Here is a 12,235-nt window from a genome sequence, read left to right on the forward strand (position 1 = left end):
CATGGAGGCCCAGAGCACACAGCACTGAAGCTCCAGACGCCCTCAGGAGGACAGTAAAGGACAATGTGCCGGTGAGAGCCTGGGTCAGCAGGAACCTCCGCCTGGGTCTGAACATGATTGGCCTTCATATAAGCTATGACATAAAAGAGAGAAATCAAGGTTAACATTAAGATTTGGGGCTTGGGCAACATGAAGGATGAAACTGCCATTTGTTGAGACTCGGAAGACTAAGAAAGGAGCAGACTGAAAGGTGGCGGGAACTAGGGTTGGCTGGGTTTCTGTCGTACGCAATCAACAGCCCTGACCAGCCTGGGCAACATAGTAAGACCCTGTCTCTGAAAAAAAAAATTAGCCAAGCATGGTGGTGCACACATGCAGTCTCAGCTACCTGGGAGACTGAGGCAGGACAATTCCTTGAGTCTTGAGTTACATGTTACTGTGAGCTATGATGGCACCACTGCACTCCAACCTGCAGGAGGAAAAAGAAAAGGTCCTGATTAAAAACTTGCATACCCAGAGAAGTTTTCACAAAGTACTCTTTGAGGCAGATCTTAGTGAACAGGAATTCCATTCATTGTGTTAAGAAATTAAGAGTGTAGGTATGGTTAGTTAATGCTGAATGAACTATCTTTGGAATCTCATCTACTGGTCCATCCGGTCTATTTATATTCGTGTGTGTGTGTGTGTGTGTGTGTGTGTGTGTGTATTCTATCTGCCATCTCACTGAGCTTCGCTAGTTTATGCTGCAGTAACAAAAACCCCCAAATCTTAGCAGCTACACATACAAAGGTTGATTTTCATTGGCATTTCCTTGTATGGCAGGTTAACTGTGACTCTACTCTAGACAAGCTCTTTTATTTGTTAGATGGTGAACGCTGTGATACTTGGAGAATTTATGAATGTGGTTCATTCATTCATTTAATAACTATTTCAATAACTGTATCATACCAGGCAAGGTCAAGTACTGAGAACACAGTAGCAAATAAGAAACAACATCTCTAATTTCCAAGACCTTATATTAAAATGAGATTAAATACATACAAAATAACCATAATGAATATCATATTCATAAATTAAATAGACTTAGTAAATATTCCAAGTTACAAAAATATAAAATTATTAAAACTAAAATGGCCAGGTGTGATAGCTCACACCTGTAATACCAACAACTTTGGGAAGACAAGGTTGGAGGATCATTTCAGCCCGGGAGTTTCAAACCAGTCTGGGCACCATAGGAAGACCCTGCATACAAAAGATACAAAATTAGCCAGGCATGGTGGTGCATGCCTGTAGTCCCTGCTACTTAAGAAGGCTGAGGTGGGAGGCTGCTTGAGCCTGACAGGTCAAAGTTGCAGTGAGCCACGATCATACCACTACACCACTGTACTCCAGCCTCGGCAACAGAGCCAGACCCTATCTCAAGGAGAAAAAAAAAAGGAGAAGAAGAAGAAACAATTTAATCGATATACACTCCTGATACTATTATGTAGAATCTTATCGTCTACATTATATCACATCAGCCCTTTACTTTAAGTGGCTTAACAGTTAGATATGATCCATAAAATTTTCCTGGTAATTAAGCATACGTAAGAACAATTAAGTATAAAAGAGGTACTGCCTTGACAGGAAGATTGTAAAAATGTTTAAAGACAAATAAATAAAAAGAGAATAAAACCTGTAGTTCTGTGATACGCAAATAACATCTAATTGAAGTCATAATGATTATCTAGCAATCATTCTGAAAACCAAAGAATTCACTTAATACATTTTGCCTGAACTCCCAACAGATCTCACTTACCAACACCTGTATGTAGCCAAGAAACTGACAATAGTTTATAAATTACCACCTATGACTCCATCTGCTCTACCCACTTAAAAAATTTCATGTATTTCTTTATTCTTTATTATTTTTTGTAGAGACTGGATCTTGCTATGCTGCCCAGGTAGGTCCAGAAACAGACCCACACTGATTTGCTCAATCAGATGACCATACAGCCATCCAATTAATGAAAAAAAGTGCTACACAGTGCAGAAGGACAAAGATGGTCTCCTCCATACATGGTTCTGGATCAAGCTGTCAGTCACATCCATGTAGTAAAAAGTGAATCATGGGTGGGTGGGTTGGCTCGAATCCTAGCCCTCTGGGAGGCTGAAGCAGGCAGACTACTTGAGCCCAAGAGTTTGAGACCAACCTGGGAAAATGGTGAATCCCCATCTCAACAACAACAACAAAAAAATAGGAAACTTAGCCAGGAATGGTGGCACATGCCTATGGTCTCAGGTACTCAGGAGGCTGAGTGGGGAAGATTGCCTGAGCCAGGAAGTGGAGGTTGCAGTGAGCTGAGATTATGCCACTGCCCTCCAGCCAGGGCAATAGAGTGACAGCCTATCTGGGGCACAGGGGTGGGGGGTGGGGAAGCATAAACTAAACTAAAATTGCTATGAGATTCAGTTTTCATATTCTTAGGTTAGGCACTGATTAACAGGACACAAAACACAGTCACCGTAAACAAAAAGATTGATCAAGTATAATTTCATGAAAATTAAGCAACTCAGGCTGGGTACACTGGCTCATGCCTGTAATCCCTACACGTTGGGAGGCCAAGGCAGGTGTTATCACTTGATCCCAGGAATTCCAGACCAGCCTATGCAACGTGTTAAAACCCAATCTCTACTAAAAATACAAAAAAGAGCTGAGCATAATGGTGCTCCCTTGTAGGTCCCAGCTACTTGGGGGCTTAGGCAGGAGAATCTCTTGACCCTAGCTTGGGAGGTGGAGGTTACACTGAGCTGTGATTGTGCCACTGCACTGCAGCCTGAACAACAGAATGAGATCCTGCTTCAAAAAGAAAGGAAAACTGGAGAATCTCCATTCACGTAAAAACACCATTAAAAGAGTGAAAAGGCATGCTACAGTTTGAAAAATAGAGAAATGTAATACATGTAATACATATATATCCTAAAAAGGAGACACATCCAGAATAAAGTATTACAAATCAACAGAAAAACAAGCATATCAACGAAAACAGGATAAGAATATTGAACAGGCACTTCACAAAAGAGGACACATAAATGGCAATAAAAATACTCAATCTCAATGCCAGGAAAATGCAAAATAAAACTATACTGATATATTACTTCACCTCTAATAGAATGGCAAAATAATTTTGAATGGACAAGAATAAGCAAAGATGTGGGGTAACCAGAATATTCCCCGCTCAGCAGTACAACCACTTTGTGAAAATCATCAACAATAACTGATACTAAAGTTTTGTCATTCACATACCTCTAAAACCAACAATGCCACTCCTACATTTATACACCAATCTAGTAATGTTCTATTTCTTGATATGTGGTGAAATTTACTTAGTGTAAATTCATTACCTGTATTTCTTTTCTTTTCTTGAGATGGGCTCTCACTCTGCCATCCAGGCCTGAGTGCACTGGCATAATCATGGTTCACTGTAATCTCAACCTCCCAGGCTCTGGTGATCCTCAGCCTGCTGGGTAGCTAGGACTACAGGCACACACCACCACACACAGCTGATTTTTGAGTTTTCAGTGGAGATGGGGTTTGCCACGTTGCCCAGGCTGGTCTGGAACTCCTGGGCTCAACTGATCTGCTCACCTTGGTCTCCGGAAGTGCTGGGATTACAGGTGTGATCCACGGTCCCGGGACCACCTGCACATTTAAAATTGTGAGCTTCCTCTGTAGACTTCAGTAACTTTCCCAAGACTTCTTTGACACAAAGGTCTCAGAAATCTTAAAGCTACCGTTTTAGAAGAGAAAAAACGAGCTTCTGGTTCACAGGTGAAATTTTACCAATAAAATTTAAAAACAAAAGAAAGCTACTAACGCTTATCAGCTCAGAACAAAGATGAAATACTACCAGCAGATTACTTTTCTTTAACTTTGTCAAGCACTGGGAGTCAAAGAAAAGATAGCACTGCAAGAAGAGACTTCCTTTTGAAAGCAGCTTTACCAGCAACACACAGAAGGAAATGGAGGAAAGCATTCCGGAAGTCTTGCTTAACTCTTCTGTGAGAGGATGCCAAACCAGATGATCTGAGAAGCTCCCAAGGCAGACAGACACAGGGAGACCACAGCAACTCTTTGGAGCGCAGCAGCGGCACCACAATCCAACCTACTGGAAATGCTGCGGGTCATTTGAGGCTTGCCCCGCTAGTCCTGAGGCGATTCAGCGACGGTTACAAACGCTCCCCTAGTGCTTCCCGGATCTGGCACACCTGGCTTGCCCACCACCAAGCTGGAGACAGCGCCAGGTGTGGAATCCCGGAGACCAATGAAGACCCCAACTTTGCAAATTTGGGGCTTGAGATCTCCCGCCACTCAGGTCCCCAGAGGTAACCCATTTCTGGCCTCGAAGGTGGGGCAAAGGGTCAATGTCCTCCACCAGATCTAGGAGGATGTGCCACTGAAGCTGCTCCATCCCTCCACCTCCTGGGATGCCACAGGAAGACTCCCCCACGAGTTTATTCCCCAGGGCACATGAGAGCAGGGCTGCGGCCGGCAGTGGCAGGCTAGGAATCCAAGGCAGGCAACTTAAGCGCTCAGGGGGCCAGGCGCGCCCGCCCCGCTGGCACAGCAAAAGTTGTGGAGGCCACTGGCACGCACATCAACCCAGCTGTGCGCCTCTGTTCTCGGACTCACCGCTCTCCCGGCTTGGCGCGGCGCCCTTACCTCGGAAAGGCTGGGTGGACTTCCCCCTAAACCTCGACTTCCTACTAAACCTTAAACTTTCAGTGCAGATCCCGACGGCAGCCCCGCGGCGACACTCACCTCGGAAACACTGCCTGGACGTCACGGTAACTTAGCACGCTGCCGATGCACCGGCCCGTGCCACCGATGAGCTGCCCGCGCCTACCGCGACGCTGATGCCCAGTCACCGCCGACGCACCGACCGAGCCTCGGACGCCGCTGTCTCCCCACAGACTCTCTGGGCGCCTCCGACGCGCGGTCGCCGCAGACCCTCTGGACGCTGCTGACGGGGACCGCGCCGCCGACGCCAATGACGCTGTAAGCGCCTGGGACGCCGTGGACCCGCTGACCGCTCGCGGCCGCCCAGGAAGAGCCTACCGCGCCACCTACACTCCCGACGTGCCGACTGCACCACTGATTCCATCCGCGCCTGCGACGCCGCCGCAGCACCTCGGATGTCGCCTTCGCGTGGCAGAGGCCGACCGCGCCGTGAACATCCCCAACATGCCGGAGACGCCCACTACGCAGACCGCAGCGCGTACACCCCCGACGTAGTGACAGTTCCTGGGACGCCACCATCGCGCCGTAGACCTCGCGGATGCCGTCAGCGCCTGGGACCCCGCAGCCGAACTGATGACCGCGCCGCAGATGTCCCCGACCAGCATACCGCGCCGCCGATGCCACTGACGTTTTGTGCGGCTGGGAAGCCCCCGAACCGCTAACCGCGCCATGGATGCACCCGACCAGCTTACTGCATCGCCTACATTCTGCACGCGCTGACCGCGCCGCCGATGCATTCCGCGCCTGTGACTCCTCCGACGCACCGTAGACGCCGGGGTCGCGCCGCGGACGTCACTGACGCGCCGACCACGCTAACGCCATAGAGCCCCCCCCCCCACACGCTACCTGCGTGGATCGCGCCTCCAAAGCCGCTGACGGAATCGAAGCGCGGACCGCGCCACCATGGCACTGACCTTGTGAGCGGCTGGGAAGCCGCCGAACCGCTAACCGCGCCGAGGATGCACCCGACCAGCTTACTGCATCGCCTACATTCTGGAGGTGCCGACCGCGCCGCCGATGCACTCCGCGCCTGGGACGCCTCGGACGCACCGTAGACGCCGGGGTCGCGCCGCTGACGTCACTGACGCGCCGACCACGCTGACGCCATAGAAAAGCACCCCCCCACGCCACCTGCGCGGATCGCGCCTCCAACGCTGCTGACGCAGTCCAAGCGCGAACCGCACCACCGGCGGCACTGACGTTGTGAGCGGCCGGGAAGCCGCGGAACCGCTAACCCTGCCGTGGATGCACCCGACCAACTTACTGCATCTGCTACATTCTGGACGATGAAGGGCAAGTGTCTGCTGCTTCTCGGCCTCAGTCCCCTTATCTGCAGATCAAGACAGTGTCCCTGTCCTGGGTCAGCTCCCCGAGCCAGTGGATAAGGAAACTCAAAACTAATTGGGGGCTAGGTGTGGCAGCTCACGTCTGTAATCCCAGCACTTTGGGAGGCTGAGGCGGGTGGATCACTTAAGGTCAGGAGGTGGAGACCAGCCTGGGCAACATGGTGAAATACTGTGTCTACTAAAATACAACAATTAGCCAGGCATGGTGGCATTTGCCTGTAATCCCAGCTACTCAGGAGGCTGAGGCAGGAGAATCGCTTGAGCCAGGGACGTGGAGGTCGCAGTGAGCCGGGATAGCACCGCTGTACTCCAACAACTCTGTCTCAAAAACTAACTGATGGGGAAGGAGAGAGGAAAGCCAAGCGGAGGATGGGTCGGCCCTGCCCTGAGGACAGGTGGCCAGGTAGTGTCAGAGAAGCTGGGGCTCCCACCCTCAATGCCACAGTACCTCTCAGGGCTCCCAGGAGGCTGAGAAGGTGGAGGGGCTTTAACATAAGAGGCTGAGCAGAATTGTTTCAAGGGGGTGCGGCGGGGACTGCCTCATGACACGTTTCCACTTTGGGTTTGTGGTCTCCCACATCCTGCCTGCCCACTGGTCTGTGTCCTGTGGTCTCCTCTGTGCCTCTTCCCTGCCTGCAGGAGGGTGTCACAGCCCCACCTGGGATGTGATGCAGGTCACCTCAGATGGTGCAGTGTTGACAGCTTCTTTCCTCTGAAGAGGAAACATATATGAATCTTTGCTTCATGACAGGCCTTGTTCTAAGGGCTCGGGGTACAGCAGTGAACAAGATGAATGTGGTCCCTGCTCCCACAGAACTGATGTTCGGATAGGGTAGGGGAATGAGAAATGGACAGATGCATGCCTGAGGAAAACCCAACAGGTGAAGGAGGTGGAGGATGACTTGGGCGAGGGTGGGGCTGCACTGGCAGTGGCCACTCTAGGGAGGTGAGCTGAGGCCTGACTGATGAGAATGAGCCAGCCAGAGGAAAAGCATTCAACTGGCAAGAGACGCAGAGGCCCAGAGTGGACTTCTCCCTTTCTGGGGGAGGTGGTGCTGTTAGTTAGCCCTTAGGAGAGAGACATGGATGCCTGTGGGATAGTTCGGGGACATCCCCGACGCCTTCGAAGGCAGTGGACTCCTGGCCTCCCCAGACCCCACGCACATCCCCAGAGAAACCTCAGTCTTTGGTCCTGGATTCCTCCCACCTCTGCCTTCCTGGGGAGTCATGCCACAAGTTAACTGACGTTTCTCTGAAACAGTGAGCATTTGCGTTGTTTCCTTAGTGCTTCCGCTGGGGTGTGTGGTGACTGGCTTCCCTCAGGAATCAGGGCACCTCCCAGGCAACCCTTGTACCTTCATCCCAGGACTCTGTCTTCTGGCCCACCCATCACACCCATCAGTCAGTCAGTCTTGCCATGACCCTTTCTCTCAAAGAAACAAGATGAGCATCCTCTTCACGGTGGGGAGGAGACCCACGGCCCTTGGAGGTGGGGTGGGGGTTCTAGGGCCCTCACTGGTACCTCACCTATCTGCTGCACAGAGCCAGAGAACATCCAGGATCCTGAGAAGAGTGGACCCTACCAATGGCGAACCCACATGTAGTCTCACCCACCACCAGTCCTATACAGGGAGCTCCAGACTGCAGACATGTGAGGTGCTGTGGCCAAAGTTCTCATGTCCTGAGGAGTCTGCAGTGATAAACACAGAACCTCATATACAACCGCATGCTGCTTTTTTTTTTTTTTTTTTAAGACAGGATCTCCCTCTGTTGCCCAGGCTGCAATGCAGTGGCACCATCACAGCTCACTGTGGTTTCAACCTCCAGGGCTCAGGTGATTCCCCCACTTCAACCTCCTGAGTAGTTGGGACCACCAGGGCACACCAATCAGCCCCTGGCTACTTTGTTAAATTTTTGGTAGCGATGTGGCCTTCCTTGTGGCCTAAGCTGGTCCCCTGGTCTCCAGGGATCCTCCTGCTTCAGCTTCCCAAAGTGCTGGAATTACAGGTGTGAGCCACCACACCAGCCTCGTGTTACTTTTGATCAGCATTTTTCGCCTTTCACAATGAATTTATTTTTGTTTTTATTTTTTGGGATGGAGTCTCACTGTTGCCCAGGCTGGAGTGCAATCGTGCAATCTTGGCTCACTGCAACCTCTGCCTCCCGGGTTCCAGTGATCTGACTCAGCCTCCCAAGTAGGTAGGATTACAGGCATCTCCCACCATGCCCAGCTAATTTTGTATTTTTAGAGATAGGGTTTCCCCATGTTGGCCAGGCTGCCTTTCTGACCTCAAGTGATCTGCCAGCCTCGGACTCCCAAAATGTTGGGATTACAGGCGTGGGCCACCTCACCCAGCCATTCTTTCACAATGAATTTTAGTCCCATATGTTCCCAATTAACAGATAGGAAAACCAAGGCAGGGAGCAGAGGAAACTCTGGAACTCCCAACTTCCTTCCCCTTGTACCCTAAAACAAGTTCTCTGAGCCCCTCTCCCCATCCTCTTATGCACCCAGACTGTGTCCCTCCAGGGAGAATGTGCTATGAAACCTATCAGACAAGGCCTTTGACTGGCCCATCTGCAAGGCCTTCCTGGAGCAGAGGTTCTTCAATGGCATTGGCAACTATCTGCGGGCAGAGATCCTGTACCAGTCAGCAAGCAGGCATGGGCATGGGGACGGGTGGGCCAGGTGTGTCCACATTCCCCATTGTCTAGCATGGCTTTCCCCCACGGCCACTCCAGGCTGAAGATCCCTCCCTTTGAGAAGGCCCGCTCGGTCCTGGAGGCCCTGCAGCAGCCCAGGCCGGTGAGCCCGAGGGATGGAGCATGTGCTGCCACACTGGTGTCCATGCAGGCTGCCTAGTGGATAAGTGGGGTCAGGTGTCCCCAGCTTAGTTCAACAACGGGGATGGGGAGGGGGTGAATGGCCCAAGGTCCTGCCAAGCTCAGAGGGAAGGTCAGCTGCCTTTACACGACCCCGTTGACAGACAGGTCCTGCCCCTGCTCCTTCCTCATAGCCTGGAGCTGACCCTGAGCCAGAAGATCAAGGCCAAGCTGCAGAACCCTGACCTGCTGGAGCTGTGCCACTCAGTGCCCAAGGAAGTGGTCCAGCTGGGTGAGGCCAAAGATGGAATGACCTCTGCTGGAGCAAATTATTGTGTAACCCTGGGGCAGGTGTCCCTCTTTGGGCCTGATTCACTGGCTTGGATGTTTGTAGCCCTAGCTGTTACTCAGTGGACTAGGCCTCACTTGTCAATAGTGTTTCCTGGCTGGGTGCGGTGGCTCATGCCTGTAATCCCAGCACTTTGGGAGGCTGAGGTGGGTGGGATCATCTGTGGTCAGGAGTTCCAGACCAGCCTGGCCAACGTGGTAAAACCCTGTCTCTACTAAAAATGCAAAAAATTAGCTAGGCATGGTGGCAGATGCATGAAATTGCAGCTACTCGGGAGGCTGAGGCAGAACTGCTTGTACCCGGGAGGCAGAGGTTGCAGTGAGCTGAGATCAGGCCATTGCACTCCAGCCTAGGCAATGAGCGAAAACTCCTTCTGAGGAAACAAAAAGGGTTTCCTCAACCCATGAGACACACAGGACAAGGATTCTTTTATATATTCACACACACACACACACACACACATTTTTTGGTAGAGATAGAATCTCACCATGTTGCCTGCACTGGCCTCAAGTGATCCTCCCACCTCTGCCCCTAAGTGTCTCAGCCTGCAGGCCCACACCACCACACTAGGCTAATTTTTTTTTTAAAGTTGTAGAGACACGGTCTCCCTATGTTGCCCAGGCTTGTATTGAACTCCTGGCCCCAAGGGATCCTCCCACCTCAGCTTCCCAAAGTGTTGGGATTCCAGGTATGAGTCACTGTGCAGGGCCAGGACAAGGATCCTTAACCCCCCTCCAGGATGGGAAAGTCGTGGCTGAGTGGGAAGACACCAGCTGAGGTCACATCACCAGAGGGAGTTTGGCCCCTGACTCAGTCCATCAGCTTGTGTAGCTGAGGTCTGGGCCAGGTCTAACCAGCCTCCCTGCTTTTCCTAACCCATCTGCCCTCTGATCTCTGCCTGTTCCTTTGTCCCACAGGGGGCAAAGGCTATGGGTCAGAGAGCGGGGAGAGGGACTTTGCCCCTTTTTGTGCCTGGCTCCCGTGCTATGGCATGCTGGGCATGAGCTCCCTGCAGGACCAGCATGGCCACACCATCTGGTTCCAGGTTGGGCACTGTTCACACAGGCAAAGAGACCCCACGAGGCTGATGGGTGGAAATGAAACCTGGGGTCACAAGAACTGGGGTGGAGATGCTTGGGGCCTGTCTAGACCCTCCAAGGATCACACTGTTCCCGAGGGTCATGCCACTCCCCTCCCTTTCGTCCCAGGGTCGCAGCCAGTCAAAGTAGCTAAGGGCAGGGCAGCTTTGCTGATGTGGACTCTGACATGGGGGAGGTCCCAGAGGCTTCCTAGGGCAGAAGCTACACTGATCTGGAAGGGTGTGTGTGAGTCCTGCCTCTCCCAGGAATACTGCCCCTGAGCCAGTGCAGGCTGAATTAACCCCATCCCACTTTAGGGGGATCCTGGACCATTGGCACCCAAAGGTAAGCTACTCCTAATGTAATAGGCTGAGAGCAGAAAGGACTTAGGGTTACAACACCCTTCTCTACCCTATCCCCCTGCAACCCTGGGAGTCCCCCCCCGGGGCAGGACAGACTGTCCAACTCCAACACCAGTGTCTTGCAGGGGGCAAGTCCTGAAAAAAGAAATCCAAGGTCACACAGCCGAGTCCTGAGGACGGAGTGGAGGTATGGCTGCCTGCTCCGCCGCCTCCTCCCTTGTACTCCTGCACTGGCTGCCCCCGTCCCACCTCCTCCTCCCCCTGGCTTCGGCCCCCAGGCAGCTGCCTTACCCTAAGAGGGTGCAGGGAGTGGCGAGTCCTAACCAACCTCTGCAGAGGCCCTTAGGGACCCGTGCCTCCTCCATCCAGGATCGTCCACCTCCAAGCAAGGCCCCTTCCAGGACACGAAGGGCAAAGAGAGACCTTCCTGAGAGAACTACAACCTAGCAGCCTGAGGCAACCAGCTTCCAGCAGGACCCAGAGGCTCCCAAAATCCCCAAGAAGGGGAGGAGGAAGGGACGACAGGCAGCCTCTGGTAGGCTTTCCTCAGCATCCCCAGCAGCCAGCTCTACAGGAGAGGATGGGACGGCAGCCTAGGAGCCCGTGAATGAAGCTGGGAGAGAGGCTGTCAGGGCAGCCCTGGAGTCTGAGCTGACCATCTCACCTCTTCTTCCTCCAGGCCAGTGCAGACCGAGGAAGGCCAAGGCTGACACCCCATCCTTGGAACTGGAGGGGACCTCAGCCTCTTAGCAGGAGGGTCTACTTGTTTGCACCCGCCCTTTCTTGTTGCCTTGCCCTGAATCTGGGGGTCTGTCTGAATTCTCGGGAGTGGGCAGTATCTGAATTCTTAGAAGGTGCAAATGCCCGACAGCTGCTCCCGGGACAACTGTGATGTTTTTAACTGCACCCCACCTTCCCCATCCCTCAAGCTCATGTGAAAAATGCTGTATTTTTAATAAACTGATAAATGTGAACTTCTTGGCACCTCTTGGTCTGAGCTGGCCAGGTAGGAAGGCCTGCTGTCCGGGCCTGGGGACAGAAAACCTACCTCCTCACAGGGCAGACAGCCCTCATGCTAGTCCTCAAGGCTCTGGCTGTCAGAGGACAGTTTGCCTTTGCAGAGACAGCCCCTCAGAGGTGGTGTCTGGCCCCGGGCAGCCCGGGAGCCACAGCTCCTCCACTCCAGATTCTCCAGGGTCCAGGGCTGCTCTCCCATTCTGGCAGGAGCCAGGCAGAACCCGCCATCCAGCTGCTCCCCAGCCCCAGGCCCTCTGCCTGCAGGAAAAGGGGAGGAGCTTCTCCACATATGGTCTCTTCATTGGCTTTTGGTCACTCAGGGTCCCCAGTGTCTCTTGTGGGGGCTGCAACCCAGACCATCCACACACAGTTACCTTAGGACCTTGCCCCTACCCACCAAAAAGCTTCCCACCCCCACCCAAAGCCTGAGGACGGGCCCTAAAAGGAGCAGGCAGTGGCTACCAGCAGGTTCCTCATTC

General features: G+C 52.6%; 1 protein-coding gene and 1 long non-coding RNA gene across 3 annotated transcripts; one reads left to right on the forward strand and one right to left on the reverse strand.

Annotated features, from left to right (window-relative positions):
- Nucleotide 1: 1 nt before the first annotated feature.
- Nucleotides 2-5,491, reverse strand: LOC128928758 (uncharacterized). Its single transcript, XM_078335969.1, has 3 exons — nucleotides 4,802-5,491; nucleotides 389-469; nucleotides 2-133 (listed from the first exon to the last, which is right to left on the reverse strand). The coding sequence occupies exon 1, from the start codon at nucleotides 5,297-5,299 to the stop codon at nucleotides 4,883-4,885; it is 417 nt and encodes a 138-aa protein (XP_078192095.1). The 5' UTR covers nucleotides 5,300-5,491; the 3' UTR covers nucleotides 2-133; nucleotides 389-469; nucleotides 4,802-4,882.
- Nucleotides 5,492-5,944: 453 nt separating this feature from the next.
- Nucleotides 5,945-11,713, forward strand: LOC144577539 (uncharacterized). 2 transcript variants are annotated; one of them, XR_013521676.1, is made up of 4 exons: nucleotides 5,945-6,073; nucleotides 10,865-10,926; nucleotides 11,109-11,274; nucleotides 11,419-11,713. It is a non-coding gene; the product is annotated as an uncharacterized LOC144577539 (long non-coding RNA). The 2 variants fall into 2 exon arrangements; XR_013521677.1 differs by lacking the exon at nucleotides 5,945-6,073 and adding an exon at nucleotides 6,240-9,241.
- The last annotated feature ends 522 nt before the right edge of the window (nucleotides 11,714-12,235 follow it).

The sequence above is a fragment of the Callithrix jacchus genome, chromosome 8 (genome assembly GCF_049354715.1).
Source record: "Callithrix jacchus isolate 240 chromosome 8, calJac240_pri, whole genome shotgun sequence".
NCBI classification, from domain to species: Eukaryota; Metazoa; Chordata; class Mammalia; order Primates; family Cebidae; genus Callithrix; species Callithrix jacchus.

Bases quoted from the DNA above. Each gene is read 5' to 3' on its own strand.
- LOC128928758 (XM_078335969.1), bottom strand. From the start codon at position 5,299: ATGGTGGCGTCCCAGGAACTGTCACTACGTCGGGGGTGTACGCGCTGC.